Below are 27,909 nucleotides of genomic sequence, written 5' to 3'. Positions count from 1 at the left end.
AGTAGATAATTTGTTCGAAAAGTTCAAAGCAAAAAAAGTGCTTGTTTTGAAAATTACGTTTAATAAAACAAATTATTTTTTATATTAAGAGGTTCTTTGACTGCTCGTTTGCAACATACATAGAGGCGAATGTCCACAAGCACTCAAAAAGATGGTCCATACAAGTTTTACGTTGTAATTATTTTATACGGTTATGTCGTTGCAAGTGCCGGCGACGAAATTAAAGTCTGGGTAGCTTTTAATGTCGTTTAATTAGCACAATTAAATTCTGGGATCTCGTTTATAGCGTCCGATGTACATTTAAAAATTTGCGCGTTATTAGATGCAATTATTTCGTACCTACTTTCTGCGCATTTTACGTAGTAGGTCGTCGTAATGACTGTTTGATTTTTTGAATATTTTTTTCCCATTGTAAGCTGTTTTAATTTTATTTCGCTTTAATTTAGTTCGCAAAATGAAACCAATTCAAGCATTTTAGATTGCAAGTAATTAATAATTAATAAAATTAAGGTTTTTCGTTTGTTTGGTAATGTTTTAACTACGCATATGCTGAAACTTAATCCCACAAAATATGTTGTCATCCTTTTCGGAAACATAATTAGCTTTAACGAAAGTGTTTTAATAAGTATTGATAATCAGCCCAGGTTGTGGAAACCGCTAACAGTTTACACCTATTACAATCATTGATTCACAACCTGAGTTTTTCAGTTTAGATGACATCTCAGCAGCAGATAAGGGTGAGTAAGTAAGATTTTGGTCTTATTAGATTCTAGTAAAGCATTCGATACCCTGCGTCATAAATTTAAGACGATTCAAGTGATTCGTAGCTATCTGGATCACAGATATCATTTGACAACATTACACATTACACATTGACACAAAGTTGACAGATAGGTCCTTCAGTGCTCGCTACGGGGACCTCTATTCTTCATTATTTATGGAGCAAATGCGCAAATTATATTTAGTGTTCTGAAGATGACCGAATAAACATCCGAAACTAAGCTTCTTTAAAGTATATATTTAATGCTTGTGAAACACGAAAGGCTTATTGCACAAAACCCGTATAAGAAGTAGACATTGTAAGAAATATCCTTTTGACAAAAGTAATAACTGTTTACAAGTTATACGCGAGCACCTTAAAACCAGCCGACCATAGAACTTGTAATACACATATTCACCAACTTAAATCATCTATGAAAAAATAAATTTGAACTTGAAAGAAATAAACTATCTTCTATCCCATCGTATCTTCTGAATGGAAGTTTTCATTTCATTTAAATTTTATTGCGCATAAGAACGTTTCTGAAACGGGCTTATTAAATCATGTAAACCGCCCGAATAGCTTCTGTTCAAATGATTACTGCCAGGCCATCGTTATTTTAAAGGAGAAAATTAAATGTATAATGCAATAATATGGGGTATATTCCTGTAGTTTTGTCCGCTTATTAGAGGTGTCCTCGCATTAGAGGTGCATGAAAAAAAAAACAACATCGATCGTAAACATATATTAAGTTTATTTCTTTAAAAACATACGAAAAACTATAGAAAAAAATGTAGGTGAATGAACTTTAATTATTTGTTTGCAAACTCTAAGGTACTCTAAGGTTGACTGAAAATCATCTTCTAAAATTTTTAAGTTGTTGAAATGAAATGTAATCCTCCTTAGCAAAAACTTTTGGATCGGTAATTATGTTTAAGGCTTCATTATAGCTGTTAATTGTGCCAGCTTCCCCACTATCATATAAATATATCTTAACTATCTTAATAAATAAAGTGCTTCTAAAATATTTACAGATTTTGCTAATTCTGACGCGGATATTACTTGATCCATCTTTGATAAAATATGCTTCGGGATGATTTCACGATAATAGAATTTAACATTTTGTGTGCTACCCTGATCTAGAGGTTGAAATTGAAATACTGATGTCATATTTGGAGTCAAGAAGATAATTTTTATGTTTTGTAATTTTACCTAGAATAATAAAATTTTTCGCTTTTGTAGGGCCATTTTTCTATCAAATTGTAACAACCGTTCATTAATAATTTGTTGTTTTATTTTTAATGCTATATTTTTAAATGCCGTAGGTCCGGCAGCCTTTCCAATCACGAGCAAATCTTCATTTTACCCTGCCATATTAGTTCAAAATAAAATTGTAAGCCTCTCCTTGGACAGCTTTCCACCACTACATTTTTTGGATTTCAAACCAAGTGTTTTCTTAGGTAATACTCGAAAGAAAAGGCCAGTCTCATCGGCATTGTAAACATCGCGTGGCTGATATCCGAGGAGTAGTGTGGGCAACTTATCTTTAAACTTATTTACGTCTTCTTGACTCACATCTGCTGATTCTCCGGTGATACACGTAAAATTTATCGCATGTCTCTAGCGCCACTTTTCCAGTCATCCATTGGAAGCTTTAATAAGTGCCATGATATGGGAATATTTTGACCTCGCAACAGAGTCCCTTAATTTTTAAGAAATTTCTTCTTTGATCAATATTGCTTCCCGACTCCCATTGTACACGAGTGCTGTTCTTATTTTTCACAATTTCCGCCGCTTGAGTTTTCCCTATTTTAAATTTTTCTGCGAGCTTCCGCACTGACAAATTTTCCTTTTCCGAAACGTTAACAATTTTCCATTTTTTCTCGCAAAGTAAGAAGTTTTTTGTAGATGCCATTTTAAAAATTGTGGAATCCACTTACGGCATTTGCTTGCAAAATAAAACTGCAAGTCAAGGCGTAACGATATGATATGAAAAATGCAAAAGGTATAGGGTAGGCAAATATTTCGTTCCAAAAAACATGTCCGTTTAAAGAGGAGTGTCCGCCTAATAGGGGTGTCCGTATCGAGAGGTTTACTAATTCTTGCATTAATTTTTACGCCACTAGCGTATGGCGTAAAATGGCGAATCTTAACAGGTGTGCGCTGGTCTATTCATTCTTTACAACGGTTGTAAAAATATAACTGTACGTTTAGTAATTCTTTTCGCCCACATTTATATGTTAATTACTATCTATTTTTCTTTCGATTAAAAGCAGCGCGTTTAACACATGGCGAGTGATGAATTTCAGGAATGAAGTGTTTGGTTGTGATTTTGACTACCCAAAGCATTTTATTTTGTGCCCCATTTTTTTTTATCTCGCTGTATGGTAGAATCTGTGTCACGGTACTGTCTAAATATTTGCGGGTAAATTATTATCGAAGTTTCTAAAAATAGTTCCATTTACATATGGGTCATGTTTTCTTACCCATTTTTAGCACCTGCATGCAAATAAGGGAGGCTTTTTTATATTGTTTCGTAATAACTTCGTATTTTATTCCTTTTTTAAACGAAAAAAGTTTAAGTAAAGTTAAATTAATACTTATTATTTTTGTAACAGTATGGTACGTATACACATACATAAGTCTTGAATTTTTATGCGCTGTTTCATTTTTAATGGGACATAAGTGAACTAAAAATATGTAACTTAGAGTCAAAGTGCCCTTGCGCCATTAATGGTAAGATAAAAAATTATCAAAAATAATATTAATTTCTAGTTAAATTTTCATTATTTACTTAACTATTCATAACATCAGACAATCATAAAATGTTTTTGCCATTTTGTGTACTTAGTTAACCGACGCGGTTGTTTTGTAAATAATGTTATAGTAGTCGGTAGTTTTTTTCAAAAATTAGGTGAACATCTTTTTAATGACGACAGATGGGTATAGATAGGTAGGTACTTTATACAAAAATCTTTATTTTTTTATAGTAAAATGAAATATTTGATATTATACACTTGTTCTATTTGATATATCATGTGATTTCATGTATACCGACTGGCATTATTTTCTGACATCAGCTTGTATAATTTGTAGCCGAACTAAATACACAAATTTAAAAAATACAAAATTATTGCGAAGACCTTTTGTCCCATTCTGGTGCGATTTGTATTAGTGTCTGAAATTGAAATTTAATGTCAAACGTAACAAATACAGCGTGTTACAGCAACAAAAATTGAAACAAAATCATAAACATTAGACAAATAAGTCAGTTATATAAACGATTGAAATCAATGTCTCACACTTGCAACCAAACGTTTAAATTCTATTTGATCCATATTTGTCCATATTTCTCTGTAAATGTTGTCTACATCATCCAATGATAAAGGTGTCATAAATGCTCTATGTTGTGGAGGAGTTCAATCCAAGGTCTCAATATTCATCCTATTTCAACAATTTTGAAGTATCTCTTCGGACATTATCAAACTCCCCAGATAATTTGTAACTTATTCTTTTGTACATTAAACTCTGTATTTTATTTAATAACTGAGATAAGGGCGTCAGTAAAAGAACAAAGGTGGGGCTATGCACTTAGATAAACCTAATCGTCTTGACCGAAATTGCTACAGAATGTGACAGTATAAAATCTTTTTTTTTTAACACTCTGTACATGCTTAAAGAAAATTATGTAAAATTGCGTTTTTTAACAACGTTTTTAGGGGTGCTTTAATTTTGATGCGAAGTTCAATTGAAACGATATATAGCCATTATCCCTAAAATGACAATTACAACTGACAAAATATTAACGCATATGTTACTTGTTTAAAACTAACGTACCTTCTATTCTCAGAAGAACCAATTTTTAAATTATTTGTTCGGGGAGAGGAGAGGAACCTGTGGTTGGAGATCAACAAACTTACGTTTATAACCACTACTGCACCATAACTTTATTTAGAACACTGGACACGTGTTTCGCCAACCACCAACACGTGTCCAGTGTTCTAAATAAAGTTTTGATGCGGTAGTGGTTATAAAAATTATTGTTGTCAAACAAAATTTAATGTTTTACATTTATTTGTTTCTATTTTTCTCATATTAAATAATTATTTCCGGTATCTGAACTTTAGTGAACACAATGCTTATTTAATAATTCAATACCTAACAGTGGTACAATATATGTAATGTCCTCTTGCCCCAATAGCCGAGGTTGTTACAAGTACTGCAACCCTCAACTCCGATTCAGATAACTTGACTTGCAGGATACAAGATATTTTTTATTTAATTTCTATTTGATTTTTGTTATATTTTTAAGTTCCTTGTTAGACATTATTGCCTGTTACGTGAAACATAATTTATTACTTTTCCAGGGTTAGAAACGAATTAGACGTTAATTGCTTACCTTGACGTTATTTTTAATTTTCCGTTCAGTCGATATTTTACGGTAATTTGCATCGTGTCACATTAACAAGGCGCAGGACATTACAGCAGTTTCTGAAAGAATAGCATTAAGGAAATTAAAAATCTTCTTTAAATTTTTGCATATTTCGTAATCTAGGCCATTAAATGGCAACATTTCAAAAACCGGAGCGTCGCGCCAGGGCGGCACTGTCTCTTTTAATTATATTGTTTCCGCTCAGTTAATTTTTTTTTCGAATTTATTGTATGAAGCAACGAAAAAATATTCAGCATGATAAATTGCACTAAAATTTACTTGCAAAAGTAAAAGTATTTGTGGTCTAAATTTCAGTTTCACCAATTTTTATTATTTTATTATATTATTGTTATATTATGTGCGGAACGTTTTTTGTGCACATAATATACTTAAACTTTAGGTGGAAAACCTTCATTAGTTAGTTTACCGACTAGCTATGTTCGAATTAAAAAAAAAATGCTGAACATAATATAGCAATAGTAATCGTAACAAACCAGACTGTAGATACTAAACACATTATTCTGATATTTCTAAATTGGCGGCTACATATACATTAAATCTTTATTTAAAAAACCCATAAATTATTAACCTAGTGTATTGTCTAAAAACGCCAGGTCCTAGTGATAGCGATAGGTAATTAAAATGTGCGCTTTCTTTTATAAATCTAGCTCTGGGCAGTGCTTAGGAGCACTGGTATCAAGGACAAATAATAAATAAACGACTCATCTATGTTAAAACGTTACACTATATACTGACAAAGCTTCCTAGTATAAATAATTACTTAAGTCAAGTTTACAAATGATTTTAGTTGCATATTACAAATCTTTCATAGTTTCTAGTATTTTTTGGATATTATCAGAAAGTTGTGTATATATGTTGGCGGCTTGATAAATAGGGTTATATAAACCCTTGTTACTTTTAATGATATTATGATGTATATAATTTTATGTCCTGGTGTTGTGAGAATGTATATTTCTGCAGTGGAATATTTTTAGTTTTGTTTTTTGAGTTTTATTTATAAGTTTATTTATTATTTATATAAGAAAGTAAGGTTACATTGTTCCAAACTCAATACTTTATCCAGGTTCCAGATGCTGTTTAAAATCCTGTATAGATCTTCCTTGAGAATTAATCGGCTATAATTAAATAAAATCTTTAATATTTTATTCTGCACAATCTTGCATCAAATTTAAGTTTAGAACCCCACAGGAATGAAATACCTGAAGTGCGTTAAAAACAAGGAATTATATATTATATTAGTCCTAGCATTATAAGTCTCTATAAGTCACATTGTGTAATTCTGCTAGAAATGTGTTCTCATTTGGTTAAATAACTTTAAGTCGACTGCTAAAGGACAATAGTCATAAATTAATTGGGTAGTTTTGGGTCAGATAACAATATTTACATTCAGCTATGCTTAATTTATTACGAGGGGTAAACCGTAGCCGAAATTTTAGACACCAATCGAATGATATATATTTCACCTGAGATTACTTATTTATATTTTAGAAACCGATTATCCTTACTGCAAAAACGATACACACATTTTCCAAGTGACCAATGGTTTAAATACTTGGGGCGCCATACTCGTATAACCTCATGTAACCGAAAAGTAGAACTTCCCCAAAAATGATACATTATTACAAACTGCGAAATATTATGCAGTATTCCCATATCGTAGAGCATCAAATCTCATCGTTACTCTTTAGTTGCGCACTTCGAAGTTCCATCTTTAACGTTCATAGCGGTTTTGGTAATTTTTTAAAATTTCTATGATAAACAAATAGTGTTGTAGTAAATGTAACCGCCACAGCTAATGAGTGCGCGGTTTCTTGATTCCGAAATGAAATCCAAGACGACCTCAAACCTGACGTAAGATGGACCCGCCTTGCGTAATTTCACTACGAAATTCGTTACAAAGGAGAATAAGGAAGAGAAAATAAACGATAACCGCACCAACGAGGTTCATTGATCTTTCTCTGGGTTTGTGAAAGACATTACGTAAACCGAGCCATGGCCTCAAATCTTGCTGGTCTTCTGCTCTCGACGTACCAAATTTTCATATGCTAACGGCATTTTAAAAAATGCATTACGCAAACTAGCGCATAAAAAAAAAATATTCAAATTTCGAAATTTTCGAATTTTGAATTGGCATTTTGCGTCCATGGAAAATTGAATTAAACAATGTCTAAATCTGAATAAGATTTCATCCCTCGGATTAAAAAACTTTGTAACTTTCTAGAAATATGAGACGCTTCTTAGCTCAACAAAATTAAATTACATCGAAAAGTTTGTGAAAAGAAAATGATATTAAGCAATCAGTATGTCACTGCGAAAGTTTAGCCCAAAGGATTAATGTGATTTTCCTAATTAATTTTTCGAATGAACCACCGAACTCGGTAAGAAAAATATATTAAGTTTTTCAGTGTTTTATAATTTAATAAATTGCATTATTAGACGTTAATTACATAGCGGCACATGAATTATAATTATTTTGGAATATATAATCATAACTATATGTCAAAATAAATTTAGTTCATGTTAGTGACATTTTTGGACGCTTATCTGCCACATAGTCGTAGTAGTGGCCGCACTACACTTTCCACTACTGCTGTCGAACGCAACGCAGCTATAATTTTTATGGTTCAATTTTAAAAATTGTTGCTATGGCTTGCTTGTATATAAAATGAGCCCAATTTTGCTTCTTTTCGTGATTGTTTTTTACTGTTAACCAACCAATTGGCAACCAGTGGTTTTCGTTTTATAAAAGCTCTTGCGAGATGGAGCCATGGCACAACGGCTACCAAGATCGAAAAATTTAAATCTTTGAAGGAGTCAATATTTGCTGGGATCAATTTTATGTATTTTGACCAAAAGTAAATGTGGTCTGTTAAACCTTATCCATCAAAATGTATACGTACTATAGTTTCGCTGTTTTAATGAAGGCACTGACAAATCCGCTCACTGCTGCTCACACTTTTGTATCTCCAGTCACTGCTTTTTCGCTTTGTTTTTTTTTTTTTCATTAGCGGGCTTGTAAGCTACAAATAAGCCCGCATGCACTCTGTTTATCCGCTGCTTTAGCTTTTACAACGGTGGCTTTTCAAAGTATTGTATTCTAACCTTAACAATAAAGACTTTTCGTATTTACATAAACGCTTGGTTAGATTTGATTTTTGGACGACTTGACGTATGGTATTTACGTTATTTGGTAATTATTTATATTTCTAATGATATATGTGAACTTTCATTCACTATTGAAAAGTGCTTTTTAAATTGTAAAAAATAAGCAAATTTAGTAAAGGTTTAAAGAGCCTTAAAGGTTTATAAATATATGCGCTTTTGGGAACGTTAATGTCAATAATGTTTAGCAGTACAGTGATAAGTACGACAGGAGTCAAGCGCTTTTGTAGTATCTTATTTAAAGTTTTAAATTCAGGAAACGAAAACAAAGAAGAATAACACATTTAAAAAACTCTTAAAGTGAAGAAAACTTTTGCCTTTGCGGTAGCTATAGTTTTATCATATTTCTTTACCATTTCCAAATTGCAGTTGCGATTTAGCAACAGAATGACTCTAATTTTAAATTTGTTTCTTGATATTTTCAAGATCTGTTTTTTGGATCGAACTTTTTCTTCTTAATCAGTGTCGTGCTTTTGTGCCTGAAATTTTCATTTTTCTCCATTTTGTGGAAAGTAAAGGAATTTACTAATTGGTTTTTTGCGCTATCTAAATTTTTATATAAAATTTTTAAAACAGGTATTTATGTAACCAGTTTTAAAAAGTCTTGTCGTGATCGATGGATGTTTCGCAACGTGTTGCCTAATTTTTTTCGGATTTTGGTCCAAATTTAAAATAAATATATATTCTTCGTTCTACCCACTTTTTTAACAATATGTACATGTTATTAAATATTTATTTAGCAAAAATTAGATAATGCACCTCGAAACAAATACTTTTTTTTATATTTTGCCACTGTTATCTCATGGCAAAATGTTCATGTGGATAGCTGTTATGAAATTTTGAACGTATCATGGTAAAACATCATTCGAGGAAACAGTGACAGTGATTGAAATGTGATTTACTAGAAACAAATTGTGATATTAAAGAGATAAAAAAACGACTTTTGATAGATGTGGCCCTTATAAACCGTTGTATAATATGTATTAAATTTTTAATTTTATTTACAATTCTGTTTTTCTATTTTAGTATCTTTTCTGTCACCTAGTCTGTGGCAGATTGAAAATATTGCATTTTTTTATTTTTGCTAAAGAAAAGTCGGGGAGATTCTCAGATCACGGCCACAGTGTTTAAACAATTAAACCGCGATTAGGCGTTAATAATAATATTATAATGATGATATTAATGATGATAATTGTTGCTTTCCTGTTTAACTCCCGATTATATAATCGCACATTAAAGGAACGACGAATTGCATCCAATTGCGCCTGCATTTCTATATATAGCTCGGCGAAGGAGCATTCGCCAGAGACCCTTTCAAACTCGAACTCGACCGGTTTTGTGTTGTCCGACACGGTTTGCTTTCACGGTGCTAATTATTAATACAAATTAAATTAACCATCAAAGCCAATATTGCGAAATGCGTTAAATGTAATTTAACCTAGCAACAAACCTTAGGTGGATCGATTCTAACTAACGACGGGCTCATTTGTTGGTTTAATACACGGACGTAAATCTGCGAGATGCTGTTCAAAGATAATTCCGTCTTATTTTATGAAACATAGCATCGGATCGAAGCGGAAAACGCTGGTAAAGTACACTGGTAAAGATCACTTTTGGTTTTATTGCGGGGTATCTCAGTTACTATTAGAACATAACGAAACAGAAAATTTGTCCATTTCAATTACCCTTTGTTTCGTAAACACCCTATTATCATATCATCATATCATTAGCACATTTTTTGTAGAAGATGTAATTTTTATATGAGCCTAACTGATGTGTTTTAAATGTATGGTTGTATATATTATTTTAATTCGATTGCTTTATAATATGATTTTCAAAAATGTATGGTCGTCTAAATAAGTTATTTTAAATAATTAATTAAAATTTTATAAAAAATCTCACTACGTCACTGAATTCTACTGAATCTATGTTCCAGACAATTTTCCGCCCAAAGAATTCGTTAATTATGCGAAAGATGTTTGGCGGCTGGTGAAAACCAGTTTGAGCAGTTGTACTTTTGTATATGCAGGATGTTTCGTATATAAAGACATAACTTTAGTTTGTTTCTTAAAAATGATATCTTTTATAAAAAAAAATTGATTCGCCAGCGTTAAAATACTGAAATGGTCAACTTTTCTGTTTCACTCAATATCTCAAATGCAAAGCCAACTAGAATTGTTTTTGTTGTTTGTATGCTATTCCAGTTGACTTCGTATAGATTTTACACGAGTTTCGACCATATACATACTTATTCTAAGCGTCTGAGTTTATAAAATTTTATTAGTTCACATCAATTCGACAGGGCGAAGTAAAAGAATAAAAAGAATTGGTCTCTCTTATAACCTAATTGTCAGCAATGTGTATGTAGCATTCGTAATTCTTAAAATTTTCTTTCTTTTCTAGTGATGTTCGTGAGCCACTTCGGTCGTTTTCGGTGTTTTAGTTATGCGTTTAAGATCGATCATATCTTTTTAGTCTTGGTATTTTATTAAGTACTCGCTCAGCTCATCTCAACTAACTAACTAACTATACTAACCAACCCAACTCGTGACTAAAATTGTGTCACACTTGTTGGATAGTCATATCGCAATGTTTTTATATAAAGAAATATATGACCGGAACCATTTGTCGATCCGGGGCGAAACGAATCTGAATCAGAGGCCTGCATATGTGAGATGGGAAAGGTAACTTTACTATGCAGAGGTATCTTTGATGCCGAGAGCATCAGCTTAAGTGAAAGTTGCTTTTATCACAAGAGGATATCAGAAAACATAATTTTAATTTTAATTTAGGTGGTAATGTCTTGCGATGATCACGAAGAAGGGTAACTGATATTATTTTCCAGCATCGAAAAGTGCTTGTTAGCTGTCATTAAATCAAAACTACCTTCAAAATAAAACAGTGTCGGACTTGTGGATGCCATGCGTTAATTTCTTCTGAGCCGCCTTGTATCATGGCTTGTTAATTGTCTTTCCTTTATTCACACGAAAATCGGTCAGACATCGACACAACATTCCTATTAATCGATATTTTAAACAAGAGCGCCCAGCTCTATCGAATTTAATTACCGAAATTAACATTACGTTGAACGCAGTAATTTATTAGATACAAAGACCCAGCTGATAAGAATACCGTACGCTTTTTAGTCCTATCAAATATTCAGTACAGTCCGAGGTACTGTATATATACACACCTCGTCGAGAATAAACTGGTTTTAAAACGATTGTTCTTGCCACCAAAATATAAATAAATATTACACTCCTACGTATAGATGATGTATAGTGTGACATCATCAGTAGATGTTAATTCACGTATATTTTGCAATACCAGTCGATCTATTAATATATTCACGATATAAAAGTGTTTGACAGTGGTTCGAAGAGAGATGTGAATAACGCTACGCTGCGGTTGCAACGCCTTACTAATTTTTATTATATTTCATCGTTTGTTTAAATAAATCATGTGTATAGCGTTATTCTGCATGAAGGGAACGAACAGTGTAAAATTCTACAAGCCGTGTCCTTGTCCGAATCACGTTGTCAGGTAGCAATAAACGCTATTGGTGAACTAACCTCTAAAGACCACATTCCATTATTCTCATCGATGTTTGTGTGTTTAACACTATAGTTGTAGTATAGTATCAAGAATTCGTATTTTTTAAATATTTATGATCCATAGCAAACGATTTTATTTAGTTTGTCTTTCACTTTCGCTACCTCGTGTCGTCCTATCTGAAAACTATCCGAATAGCATTGTGGAATTCTAGCTCATCTTCAGGTAAAAATAAGCAGATATTGTGACATTGTTATCTATTAACATCATCAAAAATTTGTGTAGTTCTACGTACACATTCAGAAATCAGGTAATTTGATATTTTTTGTAAATTATTATCATTAATCATTGATTATTTATCATTTTATCGTAGATATTTATTTATTATTATTATTTTTTAAATCTATTGTGCACAGTGAGTTTTCTATGTCTGCTATTTTCCAATTTTTGGGTTATAAATATTTCTCCCCTCTATATCCATCTATATCATAATGTTCCTGATAATTTTTCTCTGTTGTCTCGATAACATTCTAGCCCTCTTGAAAAATGGCGGCAAAATAAAAGTTAATATAAAGAGTACCAAAGAATATTATCGTGACATTTGGCTTACTAATCGTTAAATATAAATGTAAATGTAAATAAATAAATCAGAAAATTTGAATTTTCTTTTGGATGTATTGTCAATTATTCCAGAGCAATAAAGGTTGTAGTTTGTTGCTAATTTCATTTTAATTTCAAATGTGAAAATTTCACTTTATTTGTGTTGTTTTTCAGGTTTTATTTAAATTGTAATTTTACTTTAGTGTTTGGTATTTCGTACTCCGCAATTTTATATATTTTTATCTGCGGCGTCCATTTTTAAAAATACCATTTTTGAAATATTTCTTTGAAAAAGAAAGTATGCTTTCTTGATTTGTATAACTGGTATACAATAAGGATGAAAGGAAAGAATAGTCCATATCACATTCACCGAGCATTGGGTGATGTTACCCACTCTACACATCCTCGATGATTACCGTCTCTTTCTAACTCTATACATATTAAGCAATATTTCGAGATTTCCCTAAGTATATGTAAGAAAGCTGTAGAGAATTTAAACAACTTGAATCCGGATTCTAATTAAACATCTTTTGCAATTTGCGAAATATGGTGGCCCTAACTATTACATGTTTTGCTGACGACACTGTTTGAGATGTTGAATTTTAAATTGAATGCAAAATTTCAACGTCTACAGTATTTTTTAAAGCTTCGCCTTTATTTATTACAGATAGGTTTCGCTATTTTTTAGTGTTTGCGACAAGCCCGTAAATAATTTCTTTCACTTCCTTCTCGACATAGACAAACAAATAAAGCTCTACCTGTTTTACAGAAGATATTTTTATTTATCGCAGCACAACAATGATTACACAAAGCGTAATTGATTCTTTAATACCCGTTAATTTGCATTTACTAATCGGACAACTTTTACTTCTGTATTGACAAACGATAAAAAATGCGTAGACGGTAGATTAACTGGTTTCGTTCAGAACTTTGTTCGTGTCTTACATGATTTTTCCATTTTGAAAAATTGTCCTAACTAGGTCAGAAGTTTATTCAAAGATATATTGTTTTACGTATGTAGCAATATACCCGGTGGTTTCTCAAAGGACGTTCTTTATATCTTTATATCTTATTCGAAACGACTTAATGAAATGTTTTATTGGGTTATTTTGTTTCAGCCATCGGCATTATGAAGATGACAACGAATGGAGCTGTGGTAGTTGGCTCGAATATACAGTGGTTGTGGTATTGGCCAGTATCCTCCTTCTCGGTTCACTTGGGCTTACACTGTTTTGGGTAATACAGTACCGACAGGGTTTCGCATGGAGAGACGATCCTGTCAAGCAATTTAACTTGCATCCCGTGTTGATGGTGGCCGGTTTCATCACGTTCAGTGGATTTTGTGAGTGTCTAAATTTTCCGATTTGTTTAAAGCGCCTCCGTGAAGGGTTGATTTTGTAAAATACTTGCCAAGTGGTTCATATGGCCTATAAACTCAATCATATGTTTAGTATGCTGTGGGAAAATAGTTTTTATAAAACACTTTTCACATCTGGGACAAAAACCACCACCAGAGTGCTTTTTTAATATAGTGGGTCATCAAAATGTTTGCTAAAGCTGGTGTGACTTCACAAAGTCTCAAAGTATGTAAGGAATGTATTTTTCTACCTCCGAATTTAAAATACCTTATTACCTATTAACGTATTACATTTTCTGTAGATGTTTAGAACACTAATTTTTTGACGTCCGTCAGTTTTGGTGTCACTCAGTATTGATGTATTGGTGCTGTTCTGCAAAAATGTTACTGCCGTAGAAGAAGTAGTATGTAACACATTTATAAAGTCCTTCATATATTATTTTATTAAATTAAAAAAAAAACTAAAACTAAAATGTCGTTTATAGGTCTTGCATAATATACTATTTTGAATTCTAAAGTCTACAGACTTTACTATTAAATTAGAACAAAAAATGATCAGGTTTTCACAGTTTTTAATACTTTATGACAGCTGTTTTGGCAACACCGTGCCTTTATCAAATACAAAATATGACTATGTTCCGACATATATATAAAAACAGGTAGTAATAGATTTTTAATTACACGCATTTAAATCCAATTGGTCGTTAAGTAATAAATTCTAATATTTCATTTTGTTAATCTCCATAGCTTCCAACAAATTTGTTTTGCTTTTTGAATGATTATATAAAATATCAAAATTATCATCAAAGTTGTGCCTTTCTGAATTTAAATAAATTGCATAGTTAGAATACGAACTTTTATTTTTATACGCCCTTTTATGTTCGTTAATGCGTTTCTGAAATGTTCTACTTGTTTGTCCGTAAATTTTGGGACAAGATCAACATTTCAACTTGTAGACTCCTGATTTTTGTGTTTTTCGTAATTTAGTTTTATTGTTTTTTTAGAAAATGTCCTATGGTGTTTTCAGTTTTAAAAGCAATATTAATACCAAATTTAGATAGATGTTTCGAAATTTTCTTGCTAGGGTCTCCTATGTATTTTATTGTTTTATAAATTTTGTTTTCGGTGTTTAATATGGGATAGATAGAGTTCAGAGTTATTTTAAACTGCTTTTTAGTTATAATCTTATCTATCAAAGAGCTTTCTTCTTCTTCTTTTTCAAAATTTTCTTTAGAAAGTGGTACATTAAGTAGTCTGTTGATAAAAGCATAAAAAGTAGACATGTGTGTGTAAGGGTGATTTGAGTTATTATGTATTATTGTGTCCGTGTGTGATGGTTTATGGTAAATTTTAGGCGGTTATGTATCGAGTTAATATGATTCAAGAAGGACTACAGTTGTCTTTCGGTTCCAGTGAAACAAGCTAAAACATCATCTACATATCTATACCACCAGAGAAGTCCTTTACTCAGAAGATGTTTATGAATGATATTTTCTAAATTGTCCATGAAAATTTCTGCAAGTATTGTGGGCAAGTGGGTTTCCCATAATTGATCCTTCTTTAGCAATATAAAATTGACCATTAAATTCAAAATAATTTTGGCCTTAACAAACTATTAAACCATCTGGCAAGCCTTGTTTTATGATAGGGTTAACTTGTCTCTGCGTGAGAATATTGTCTATTATGTTTATTACGTCAATTGGTGGAATGCTAGGAAATAAGTTTTGAACATCAAATGAAACTAGAATTGCCTTAGAAGGAATTTTTATGTCGTTAACCTTGTTAATTAGTTCGAATGAATTTTTGATAGCATATCTAGGTTTAAAGTATTATATTCTAAAATTTTAATTAATCTTGTTGAAAATGTCACTCATAGTGCTGTTACAAAAGAAACTACAGGCCTGTAATTAAATATCTATTACTACCTGTTTTTATGTATAAGTGTCGGAATATAGTCATATTTTGTATTTGATAAACGCACGGTGTTGCCGAAACAGCTGTGAAAATCTAAACATTTTTTGTTCTAATTTAATTTGTGTTAAATGGATTTTCATCAAGTTCGAACTTTACTCTAGTTTCCAATTTCTTGTTTCTTCTTAATGTGCCTTCTTATTTGATTACTATGTAATAAAATAAAAAAATGCAATATTTCGACTTAAATTTTATTACCAATTATTTTTAATAATCATGCCGACATGTCGAAAACGTTTTTTATCATATCGAAATACCATAAAAGTTCATTTTAATATACTTTCCAAATACGATGGATGGTCTTTATTCCAAATAAAGATTTTTATTATTATCTATTTAAATATTCTTCAACCCTGTGAACTCGTTATTTATAAAAGTAATAACGTTAAATAATAAATAAAATTATTTACAGTTTATTTTAAAGAGATAAATTAGAATGGTTTTATGGATGTTATCTTTTGAAAAGTGAAATTCAAAAGTGACTCGTAAAATAATGGGTGTAATTTCACGCTGAAATAGAATTTGCCGCCTTCTTTTTGCGTTATATACCTTTCGCTTGTGCTATAATTATCTATTGTTTCTGCTGATGCAGTGTCATCGATTTAAACCGTCTCCAATTAAACGAATGCAGTTCCTATCCATGTCCGGACGAAGGCATCGTTTTGAGTCACAGATCAGCGTAATTGTTCGTCACTTTCCTTTATTTAGAAAAAAAACCGAGCACACCTCTTTAGTTTCTTCATGCCACTGAGTATAATTATACGCGTAACCTGTCTATTAATAAAATAAACGCGAGCGGGAAATATAAAATTGTAATACGGTTCGCAAAAAGTAATTGCGATATGCACTCGCATGCACAATTTAAAAAATTAATCGGGAAGTGTATGCGTTACTACTGGTTTTCAAGATCACTGTCGCGATATTAATGCAATTTAATATATTTGCATATCTTACAATGAATGATAACCGAAAAGCAATGCATTAGAGACGATAGTTTTTAATGTTCAAACTTTCATACAAATATCTAGAATAATGTAAAAGATATATGATTAGTGTAATACAGTTTGGCTATACCTTTTATATTTTCGACTTGGAAAACTTGGAAAAGTCAAGAAATTCAAGGAGAGCAGCGGAAGTTTCCGCTTTCAGAATAAGTCACGATTTTTTGAAAAGTTTGTTTATCTTCTTCTTCTGCTGTGTGTGTTTTAGTCTGGTTATGGTGCATAGTTTCAGAAAAATTGTCCCTCAAAACGAGACATCATCTTAAACACTCAATTTCTGAACTGATAGTTTATTAACTTTTCTTTAACAGACAAAAATTTAATTTTTGCACTATTGTTTTGTATTTTATCCAGAGTTTCAAATCAGGGGAAACGATAAGTATTCAGATAATTTTAATTTTTGTATTTTTGGGATTTTCAGGCAATACAGGAAACACACTTGTAGTGAACCTGGTTATCTTTTCTCTAAAGTTTAATTTAAAAAAGAATAGGCTTCAGCGAGATTGTCAAATAAATTTTTCGCTATTTTGAAGACACCTGATATTTTAACCGAACATAATCTAATTTTTCAGTTGTGTACCTTTTTACTTTTTTAGCAGCTTATTTTACAAGAAGAACTGTCGAAATTGGCAAACCGGCAGACACTGGAGAAATCGAAAACTAACCAAAACTATCACCCAATTTATTCTTTATTGATATTATCTTACTTTCATATGCTTTTGGATCAGTCGCCAAGTTTGGGGATATCTGATTCAACTGTTTTAAACAATCATCTTTTATAATATTATGATGTATAGTTTAAGTACAAAAAATAATGACAAAACACCTGCAAAGAAATTTCAGTTCATTCTTCAGAGTAAGAAACTTAAAACCAACTAGCATGTGGAACCAAGTCGCGTTTTCTTTGTCTAGATTTCGTTTAATTGTCGTTTTTCTCGTTTTTTACAGCTGTGCTGCTCTACAGGATATGCAGGTGCTGCAGGCGGATTTACGTAAAACTTCTTCACACAGTCTTCCATGCGTTGGCAATACCGTGTGTAGCAATCGGTTTTTTGGCAGTTTTAGACTCACATAATCTGAAACAGCCTCCGATTCCTAACTTCTATTCTCTGCACAGCTGGATCGGACTGGTCACCATGGGACTGTTCGCTATACAGGTAAATTCATTTTTTGGTGTAATTTTATTTCACCTAAATTTAAGTGCAAATTATCTACTTACGTTTGGCATTACGCTTGTTGAGTGTTCCACTCCCTTAAACAATATTTATATTTCGAAGAAAATGTAATTATTTTCGAACTAATGCTGCGAATTCAAAAATTTGCTTAATTGATAAGCATTTGAATAAAAATGAAGAAAATTGAAAAAAATTAAAAATCTTGCTATAGGGAAGCATTGTACCGCCTCAATAGAGCTGCAAAAGGTGCTATAATATACAGAGCGTGTCATTTAAAATATCGCTACTTATTTGAAGTGGTAATGTCGCATTGCTTCGGTGAAAATATTTTTATTAATTAAGCATACTTTCTTAGTTTCCAAATAAAAGTGACCTTTCACCGATCAGTCATGGATTCAGGTTTTCATTCTTAAAAAGTTATCTACTGCTATTATTGTAACATGTGTATTTAACAATTTTTTAAAATTTGTTCATTTAATAGCTTTGCTATTTGTTATCGCAAACGAAACTAATGGCAAATGTCACGACAGGGCTACGGACGCCGAGAACAAATATTCCTACCAGCATTAATCGAGTGGACAATTTCGCTTTAAAAACAATCTCGCAAGCAAGGCAAGCATGGTGTGTTTTTTTAAATTAGATCAATCGAATGGGAAATCACCTAGTAAATATTTAACTGGCTGGAGAAAAAATACCGAAGAAATATTTGGAAATATTCTAAGGTAGTTTCGGCATGTGGTTGCAAGCTATTTTAAAATTGTTGTCTTCAATAAATGATTTAAATTTGTCTTTTTCTCGCTACGGGTTTTAAAAATATTACTTAATGAGTTTCCGATTATAAATGGAATGAAATAAAATTATCTAAAATAACCTATAATCACTTTTTGTCCTCATCTCACTTATTTTTATACAGAAACCATTACAATTTTAAGCATAGTATTCATGGAAAACGCAACACACGTATTTTGCGGTAAAAATATCTTTCACATATTACGTGTTCCTCGTACCCCTCTCACCACGAAGGCTCTACTGTCACATCATTACTTTGAAATCCAGCTGATAAGCGAAGAGCCCAGGAAAAGGAACAAAATTGCTTAACAACAGACAACCAACCATTGTTACTTGGACACTTAAATTATTCAAATAGTTTGTTTTTTTGCTAGAACTTGTTGCACCATTTCTCCAACGTTGCGATTACCTTTACGAATTTAATGTGCCCTACCCTGGCGCGGAGCAAGTAGTTAGCGGGATACACACCCAAATATCCACTTGCTTCTTGACTGTTTAACATTTCACGATTGCGGCGTGCGAGACCCCCCAAGATACGATCCCAGCGTGAATGTTCGAACTCTTTTCGTTTCGCGCGAGTGATAAAATACGTCGAACCGCGTTCCGATTATACGATATAAACGATTCCGAAAGTTTATTCACTATTAATTGCAACCGGAGTATCGCCAGAACACGATGTTTACTTCTGACTTTTGAACTCTATTGCTCGCTCAACGCTTAAAATCGAAGTGCACACGAATATTTTACATTTGTTTCTTTTTTTTTGTATTATGAAAAAATTTGAATTGCGAATTTCATTGAACGTTTATTCAAAATACAAGGATATTTTTGTATTCGGAAAAATGCTGGGAAACCGGTAGTCCTTAATTTTATTCCATGTGGTTATGAAAAGACTAATGAAGGTCGGGGTGATATAAACTATTGATAGACTTGCGATTTCCAAGCAATATGTGATCATTGGACTACCCCACTCCTGACTTTCTTATATATCGTTTATGGATCTGTAGGCTCTGAAATAACTGGTCTGATGGGAACACAATTAAAGCCTGGTTATGTGAAGAAAGGAAGCATACAAATCTAGGAAACTTTCTTCTTTTTCTCAGAGTTCCATATCGTAGGTTGGAAATCATCATGGCAATGCGGACCTTGTAGATAGCTGCTCTAAATTTCTCAGCCAGGATATTTTTCCCCTTCCGACACTTCGTCTACCTCGGATCTTCCCCTGTACAACCAGTTGCAGCAAGCTATATCTTAGTCCCCTCATTAGATGTCCCAGGTATTCAAGTTTCCTCTCAACGTTTGAGATCCTGTCCACGATATTTTCAAAATTCTTCTGTAACAACAGCTTTAGCGTCCATGCTTCCATACCATATAAAAGGGTGGAGAATACGTAGCACCGAAGCATTCTCTCACGCAGTATCAAACTCAAGTCGCAGTTAGTATAGAACTTTTTAAGCCTGACAAACGCTGATTGTGCAGTTTCAATTCGTGCTTTTATTTCTTTGCTTCGTTTTGGTTAGTTTCGATGTTCGTGTTTTTTTACCATTAAATGGATATTTCTGCGTGGTGATTTAGTAACGACCATAAATTTGGTTTTGTTATGGTTGATCTTTAGACCGTATTGGGTTTTGTAAGTGGACGATGTGTGCAAACTCGAAATAATTGTTGGCCAACCAACTACCCGACAGTAGGATCTCATTATCAATATTCCGTATGGATATTATAAAACTCAAGAGTGCCTCCCAAGTTCCTTTTTGTGGAATAGTTTACCGATCAGCTATAATTCATAAGGATAAAGAGAGCCTTCTAAGGCTCTAAACTTCATGTTTACGTTACTGCTGTGGACTTCGCGAGTTTGATCACGTGTCTGAAGAACTCTTGCTAGCTCAGCTTCATTGTAAGATTTAATTGTGTATAAAGTAATATTTCGTTGTTTCACAATTTTCTTCTTGCCTTTTTTTTGACTATTTAGAATGTCGTTTTTTAAACATATTTTATAAATATTTTTTGTTATTTTGGTATATTGTTTCGGTGCTTGTATTGAAGAGGTATATGAATATCAGCCACCCCCAAACACTATGCAACCCAAATTGTCGGAACAGTTTGGAATAAGGGCACTGTTTATTCATTTCTTTACAAAGGTATAATTTATTAAGAAATTCAATCGGCTGTGGGAAACTTACCTTAGGGGTGTGCCGCTCTGAATCTTGTTGGTCTCAGTGACCAAAAACATTGTCAAAATTCTCTAGAATTTACCAAAATCATATTGTTCTAAAACACAGCACCGTCTTTCATAAATGTTGTTTTATATAAAATGTAAAATGTAAAATTTCATGAATGATTGTAGAGTCTCCTTGTAGAATGTCATTATTATAGACCCATCTTTATTAGACACGTTTTTAGCAAATATTTACATCTTAAACCACAGATTATCTGACTTTAAATCGTCCTTATTTTTATGGGGAATCGATATCGAAAATAAGATACGGAATGTTCCATTTATATTTTAAAATTTGGCACCTGTCCATGGAAAACCGAACTCTCTTTATGTGTAAAACATATAAATGGGCAATAATTCATAAACATAAACCCTTTTTTTTCTTTGAAATAAGGGTATAGAGGATCTTATCTGGTAAATTCCACTCTAGTTCAGTTGCCGTTGATAAATATTTATTTTGTCTGCAGATTTATGAATGACGTTTCCGATCTTTTTTATAATGTGATTGTTATCGATTTACAGACGTTAAGCTAACCTAACAGAACTTGTGGTAGAGCAGACAGTGGCTCTAGAATTACTAACTGTATAGGGCGTTGTACCGTCAAATAAACCAATATCAAAAATATTTGGTGTTGAAAAAATAGGGATGACGAGCTGCTGGTCGAGATTTCTTTTTGAAATTAATATTAAGCAATAATTGTATTGCTTTAGATATGGATGTTTGAACTAATTGCTTCCAAAATATTGTCGTCTTTTTAAAACATGACCGCAATTCAATCTGATTAACCGATAATATCTCTGGTCTTATTTTTACTAGATAAACTAACAAACTTTTTTTATGTTCAATTAACTATGTCGTGATTTTGCCTACGTGAAATCTTCATATTGCATAGAGGCGCAATTGAGAAATTGACAAAGACGTTTGTCTACCTACGCTTTGTGTACGCTTAATCAAGTTATACAAGATTATACGGGAGATGCACACGATCTTAATTGCTTATAAACAGCCGAAAGGCGATTGTTAATTGGTGTATTCAACTCGACAATGTAGTGGTCGTTAGTCATCGCGAGTCCCGGATCATCCCGCATTTTGTTGCGTGATCCTTTTTATTTTATAAATTTTTCTTTCTTATATTTCCTGCGACAATGAATTAATACATTGACAACATTGCAGACAATTTACTGTTGAGAGAGAGGATGTACATTGTATTGAAAGCACTTTCCAAAAATGCATATTCTTCAACCCATCTGGAAATTGTCATATGTTGCAATCTATGTTTTTAAAAAAAAAATATTTTAATATATTTTGGCAGAATATACGAAGTAGGTATGGTCTGTTCATAGATATAAGAAAGTAACCAATTGCTTTTGAATGGGATTATCCAAGGGTGGTCAACAAGATTATTACCTAAAGTTTCGGAATTTAAATTCAGGTAAAATTGTGGTCCCTAATAGAAAATAATTTTTTCTACTCCCGTCTGTAAAATACCTGATTACGCACCGATCTAGCGTGCAGGAAGCGTCACTTTACCACGTCAGTTTGGTTTTCCACGAATCCGAGCCACTTCGGACATTTCCGGGATTTTACCGCACGGGTTTGGGAGCAATCGGATGTGTTCGGAGATGTTTCCCACGCTTTGAATTTTGACGTTTATCAATTCTGACAGTCATGTCAGTGAATGTTTTCGTGTTTTGAGAAAATGTACGCAAAAACTAACGGTCGTAGAAAAAGTATAGTATGTAACACGTTCGGTAAACTTTTTAACTCACTCGCTTATTAAACACTTGCTCCGCTCGTGTCAAATAAACTCATGAGTCAAATACCGTTTACCGCACTTGTTGCATAATACACTATTACACCTACCTGTGTTTAATATTCTTTGGTTTGGTATACTACTTAGTTTAAGTTTATTAGTTAATCATTCTTTTTTCGTGTGTAATACAGCGTGTGTCGAATCGTGTGCGAATTATGCAAAATATGTGCGAGTCTAGTGTATCTCAGGAGATGCTCCCGTCCAAATGTAGAAAACACTATTCTATTGAGACTAAGGAAGTTATAAACAATGTTTATTTGACTCTCATTGAACGTGGTGCCAGCAAGCAAGCATCTTTAGAAGAAACGGCCACATTGACGAAAATTCCAACATCAACTGTATGGAAAATTGTGAATAATCCCATTTCAGCAAGGAAAAAAAAGAAGTGAAGTGAATAATTTAAGTAATTTAAGTAGGTAATAAAAATACTTTGTAATTTTATTTTAGATTTAAACATAAATACATACATAAATAAATAAATATTGTTTATTATCTTTCCTAACAAAACCCCAAATAATTCATAATTCATTTCAGCGAGGAAGAAAAAAAAGCGATGCTGACATTTTCTCGAGTTATACGAGGCACAAAGCGTGCCTACATTAGACATCTTAATTATGGAAGTGTATTCAACGCATGGGTTTTAGATTTAAAAAAATTGACAAAAGGCAATGCCGACTATCTGCCGATATCTAGAAAAAATTAGGATTGACAGAGAACAACAAAGGCCCATTATTTACTTGGATGAAACCTGGTTCGACACTTATGATACCCCGGAAAAGAGTTGGGTTGACTCAACTGATAAGTGTAAAATAAACGTACCATCAAAAAGAGGTTAAAGAATAACTATTTTGCATGCTGGCTCTAAAGATGGTCGGATTCCAAATGGACTTTGTCTGCGAAAAATATTCAAGATTCTTTTCTGGATTACCATGAAGACACCACCGCTGATTGATTTGAAAGTTGGTAATAGCGTAATTGTAATGGACAATGCAAGTTATCACAGTAGACAGTTGACTAAAACCCCTTCTTCATGTGACACAAAAGCAACAATCCAAAACTACATGTATAATAGCGACATTTATTTTCACGAAGATTATACCAAAAAGCAACTAATTGAGGTTTTACAAAGCTTGAACCTACAAAAGGAATACGTCTGTGATAATTTTGCAAAAAATCTAGGGCATACAGTTTTAAGGCTTCCACCTTACCACTATATATTTAATGCCATTGGACATGTTTGGCATCAACTGAAATCTGCCATTCGTCGTAACAATGTTTTTCCCTGTGTTAACTCCAATGTCCTCAAACTTATAGAAACCGAAGTTTTTAACATCCCTCCACAAAGTTGAGCAAATTCTGTTTAACATATAGAAAAAGCAGAACAATCGTATATCCATATTGCAAATAATATAGAACAAATAATAATTATAACCGGCGATGATAGGGAAAGTGATATATTATGTGAATAATTTTAAGTAATTTAAGAAGGTAATAAAAATAATTTGTAATTTTATTTTAGATTGAAACAAATACATAAATAAATAAATAAATATTGTTTAGTATCTTTCCTATATTTCATTTTTCCATATTTCCATATTTCATCCTTACAGCTTGAACTAGTCTTTCCATAATTCGTATCAGTTAGTCATTTTCTTATATCTATGAACAGACTTTACTCTATATAAGTATTCTATATTGAAGATCCGATAACTGTTCAGGAGCTATAACATCTTAAAATATAAGAAAGTGGTGCTCTTCTATTTACTTTACTAACTAACAGCGGAACATCCCATACTCGTTATTTTATGATTAATTTAAATAACGAAATGGTTATAGCAAGATTTTGTGAATGAAAAATAATTTAAAAAATATAATAATATAATATATACCTTCGCATAATTTATTTTAATTTTTTAATTTCGTTTGATTTTCGCAGAATTTTTTGCAGCAATATGGATGCCGTTCTATTTTTGCTTTTTGCCTGGTACGCAATATAGCAACACAATTTACAATGTGCGCATAAACATTTTACATAAATTTAACATACCGTGGCGGTTAATAGCAATAATTTATGAGCACGTTGATTTATGCTGTTAGGTTTTACTCGGGCATTATTTTACTACATATTTCATTTCGTTCAGTAAACCGCAGAATACGGAATTATTTGCCACACCGTTTACAGTTGCTTTTCAAATAACTGAAATTTTACCATGCAACCGCTTTTCAACAACGGCACCGTTGTTGTCAAGTCCGAATGTTCGGCAATTTTGCATAAATATATGTTTGTCCGTTCTATCGATCAGCCACGATGCCCCGGGTACGTTTACTGTTTAAACATTCTATTGAAAGTTATATCAAGTATGAACGGGATTTCATCAGTATAGGTATACCCTATATGATTATCTATATTTTAAAATTAATTTACATATTGCGTAAATAGTCAGTTACCATTCACATAGAGAAAATACCAAGTTGCATACCTGATGAACTTGCAAAAATAGAAGGAATTATTTAAAAAAGCGAAATTGCAAATTAATGATGGCCGTTGATAATACACTCACAGAGCAATGCTACAAAGTTGCTTTTTACCATCATATTTAAACATACGAGAAATTTCAATTTAACAAATAATAAAATGTAATAAGAAGAAGTGCTAGATTGACAATCCCCACTTGGCTCTTGGTGAGCGATCTCATAGGGATATAATTCACTCTTTCATATAGATAGAGTTTTATTTTATTATTTTTTGTTTCTTACTAGTTGTTCATCGCAAAGGTCGACTGGACAGGCATTTGATTGAATTTAACTCATATTCAAGGTTGTTAAAGCCAATCAATGAGTTCAATATATATGCGAAGATACTGAAAGCAACTTATGCTGACAGCCCACTAGAACTGAAGATACTAAAATAATGTTAGTGCTCGTCTAATACTCTTAAAATGCTGGTCATGTTATACTAGCAGCAGTAAATACACTCTCAAAAACCAGGTACCTAAAATGGACATGGGGAATAACTAAGAGTACTGGTTGTGATTGGGAGGATAAGGAAACGACATAACATCGTTTGCAGATGCTGGGAGTGGGGGATCCGATCAGGATTTAAGTATTCGACAGCTGAATTTGATGGGGAAATCACGCACAATAAGTCTGACTTTTTACTGATAAATTAATTCAATCCAAATAAACTGAAATTATGTAGTAATATTTTTGTATGAACCCTGAATTATTGTATATTGCCGTTGAACGCTCAGTCATTTTTCTTTTCTATTTCAGTTCGTCGTTGGATTTTTTAGCTTTCTGATTCTGCTGTGTTGCGAAGGAGCTACGGCCGGTTTCAGGGCAGCTTTGGTGCCCATTCACGCTTCATTCGGGCTTACAACCTTTATGCTGGCAATTGCGGCTTGCGTGTCCGGTCTTACGGAAAAAGCACTTTTCACGTTAGGGTAAGTATTATTAGGATGATAGCTTTAAGAGCATTTGGCCACAGCATGTCTTGATATAAATATTTTAGTTGAAAATAAAATAGAGTACAGTAGTTGCGAGCTTGTCCCATAAAGTAATTTCGTATATTTCTCTGTTATAATGAAATTACGTATCGCATTTAATGCGCGTCTTGCACCGTGGTCAGTAAATTCTATTGATCTGCCGCAAATCGATGTAGTAACACTCTCGACTCCATAGAATCCGCGTGTCGGCGCGTTTTGTAACAAGATATTTCCTAAAGTGGGCGGGTATAAGATAAGTAACTGTCCGGACAATTCAGTTACACAGTAATGGTCCACGGAAATAGTTATTTACTTAAAAATGAAAGGAAAAGTTTTGCTAGTTTTTAACTTAAAAACTAACTTAAAATAAAATATTCTGCTAAATCGAGTACAAACCATTCTTCGCGGTCCTATAGATTAATATCATGAACCGTTATGTAAACTTAAGCAAAAATGAATAAACATAAAAAAATACCAAAAACTAAGTGAATATTTTTTTATTGTACAATTTTTAACTAATCATAATATGATATTAATGCCATGCGGGTCCATTGTACTCAACCAAATATATATTAGTAGTTGCATTAAAACAGTGCGGACATTTGTACTCCAGACAAATAAAAATTATTCGTCTTATTTAGCTCAATCAGTAAGTGCTCATTTAAGGAAAAATAAATTTGTAAGTTGATAATGTAACAAAGAGAAATAACTGCAAATGAGAAAATATAGAAAAAAATAATTCACGATTTGAATGATTAGAATACCACGATGCGACTGCTAGAGGTAAACCATTTTAAAATATCTTTTGCTAAATATCGTGAGCTTCAGTTTAATATAAACATCAAAACCATCCTTTTTTATCAATTTGTTTAAATACCCAACAAAGTTGAATTTTGTAAAAAAAGCGGATTCGGAGTATACTCAAAAAGTTTTAAAAGTGCAATGAATGTCTATGGCAAAAACCACAAATTCCACAATGATTTACAATTCCATTTGTTCGTTTTCCCTTCCCCCCTTCTGTCTGTCTGTCTGAATTTTCAGTAAAATATGGCATGATTTCGCGATCATAAAAAACCTTACTCAGAGTCCTATATTTTCTAATATGCGTTAACGAATTTGGACATTATGCTTTAGTTCATTGTGGGACATGTAAGCTAACATAGAAGGTTGGTTTTCAGAAAAAAGTTTTTATGTAACGTTTATATGGGATGAAATATGTTCTCATTCATATCTCTTAAAGTGTTCGTTGTTATCATTTCTACAGCTGATTTCCACGTTTCTAAACTTCATATCTCAAAATAGTTTATTATATTTCACCAACAAAAAAATATTTTGGGGAATATGAATATGAAGATTTTTGGGTTACAATTTTGTGCGAATTTGCGTGTGTGTTTTCAATAGACCATTCCATCTGTATTGATCCGGCAACACCCGTGAACTATTCCAAGAATGCGGGAATTGTTACGAAACCCCTATAAACACGGTTTTAAAAAATGTGTTAAATACACGTATACAACTTTCTTTCAGGTGTATTTTTTTAATAAAAAGTCAAGGTTGTTACTAGTTCGATTG

The 27,909-nt window shown here is 32.5% G+C and overlaps 1 protein-coding gene across 5 annotated transcripts in view; it reads left to right on the top strand.

Annotated features, from left to right (window-relative positions):
- Nucleotides 1–27,909, top strand: part of LOC132703329 (plasma membrane ascorbate-dependent reductase CYBRD1) — an 86,378-nt gene that overhangs the window by 46,121 nt on the left and 12,348 nt on the right. For 4 of the 5 annotated variants that reach the window (XM_060672510.1, XM_060672509.1, XM_060672513.1 and 1 more), the window contains 3 exons: nt 13,646–13,869; nt 17,805–18,013; nt 26,126–26,295. In XM_060672510.1, coding sequence (XP_060528493.1) covers nt 13,646–13,869; nt 17,805–18,013; nt 26,126–26,295 — 603 coding nt within the window. Of the gene's footprint in view, nt 1–11,560; nt 11,919–13,645; nt 13,870–17,804; nt 18,014–26,125; nt 26,296–27,909 lie in introns of those variants that run through there. The other variant, XM_060672511.1, reaches the window with a different exon arrangement.

Source organism: Cylas formicarius, unplaced genomic scaffold (assembly GCF_029955315.1).
Source record: "Cylas formicarius isolate icCylForm1 unplaced genomic scaffold, icCylForm1.1 PGA_scaffold_6__28_contigs__length_40554024, whole genome shotgun sequence".
Taxonomy (NCBI): Eukaryota; Metazoa; Arthropoda; class Insecta; order Coleoptera; family Brentidae; genus Cylas; species Cylas formicarius.
This window is presented reverse-complemented; position numbering and strand designations above follow the sequence as displayed.